The sequence below is a fragment of the Tupaia chinensis genome, unplaced genomic scaffold, assembly GCF_000334495.1.
Source record: "Tupaia chinensis unplaced genomic scaffold, TupChi_1.0 Scaffold000201_1, whole genome shotgun sequence".
Lineage (NCBI taxonomy): Eukaryota > Metazoa > Chordata > Mammalia > Scandentia > Tupaiidae > Tupaia > Tupaia belangeri.
Window position 1 is genome coordinate 1,790,431 of NW_006159676.1, and position 1,371 is coordinate 1,791,801.

A 1,371-nucleotide genomic window follows, 5' to 3' on the forward strand; every position below is an offset into this window, starting at 1 on the left:
GGGCACCGTGCTGTACCCGCCCCTGCTCGGCCCTCCTTCCCTGCAGACAGCTTCAGCCCTGCTGGGTGTCCTCTTTGTCCTTCTTCCCAGCCCTTGGTTCAACCCTCCTGCTGCAGGTGGGGAAACTGAGACCTCGCGGGTTCTAACCTCGCGAGCTCTGCACTGCACGGGCGGAGAGATTGTCCCGTCTGAGCTGGACCCACAGCCCAGGGGAGCCGGGGAATGGCAAGGGGGTGCCAGCCTGGCCCAGAGGAGTGCTTGGCTTCGTTGGCAGGAAGGTGTCCCAGTCCTGCGAGGTCTTCTGCCTCAGTTTCCCTGACAGTATCTCAGCTCCTAAGATGCCCCGGCCACATGCACTCAGCTGGCCCCGGTTCCCGCTCAGCCTCTCTCCCTAGTTCGAGGCTGGGAGCTGCCATTCCTTTGCAAACTCATTATTTTCCCCTACAAAATGGGAATAAGAGGCTGGCAGGTGGTGTGGTGGTGAAGGACACTGGACTTCCACCTGGCCCACTGTGGTTCGATTCCTGGACTTGGCGGCTTTCTTTCTGACTCTCATTTTGTCCCTCTCTGGTCCAATTAAAATAAATAAAATAAAGGTCAATAAAATAATTAAAAGAAAAAAAAAAGTGGGAATAAGCTGCTTGTGCCCCAAGAGGCTGTGGGATGTGACGCGGCCCGCGCGCGCGTGCTCGGGCTGGCGTTTGCAGCCCTAGTGGATATGCAACCGCTTCCAACCGGCCCCAGACCCTGCTGGCCACATGACTCCAGGCTGGCGGGTCTGGTCTCGAACCCCAGCCCCCAGCAGTCGCGCCCCTCCCCAGGTGAGCGCGGCGCCCCGGGCGAGGTGCGGGGTTTGGCGGGGGACCCAGGCTGGCCGGACCGGGCTGCGCTGTGTCCCTACTGACTCCACTTGTTCACGGCCGGGTCCCCTCCACCCCCCCAGCCCACCGAGATGGAGGCCGCCGCTGAGTTCGTGGTGGAAAGCCCAGACGTGGTGTATCGCCCGGAGGCTATCGAGGCGCAGTACGAGTACCGGACCACTCGCGTCAGCCGCGAGGGCGGTGTCCTGAAGGTGGGCGAGGGGACCGGGGAGCCTTGGGGACTAAGGGGTAAGGAGGAGGGGGAGCGTGCCGGGGAGATAGCCCCGTCCCTGCCTCGAGAGTCGAGATGAGGCCCCGGCCCTGTGGCTCATTGCACCGCCCGTCCCCAGGTGCAGCCCACGTCCACGCGTTTCACCTTCCGGACCGCCCGGCAGGTGCCTAAGCTCGGGGTCATGCTCGTCGGCTGGGGCGGGAACAACGGCTCCACGCTCACCGCCGCCGTGCTGGCCAACCGATTGGGCCTGTCGTGGCCCCCGCGCACGGGCGCGAG

General features: G+C 63.9%; 1 protein-coding gene across 1 annotated transcript in view; it reads left to right on the forward strand.

Annotated features, from left to right (window-relative positions):
• Nucleotides 1-827: 827 nt before the first annotated feature.
• Nucleotides 828-1,371, forward strand: part of ISYNA1 (inositol-3-phosphate synthase 1) — a gene marked incomplete in the record, with an annotated part of 3,514 nt that continues 2,970 nt past the window's right edge. Inside the window, 2 exon segments of the mRNA XM_027771293.1 lie at nt 828-1,072; nt 1,211-1,354. Of these exon segments, the coding sequence (XP_027627094.1) occupies nt 953-1,072; nt 1,211-1,354 (264 nt within the window).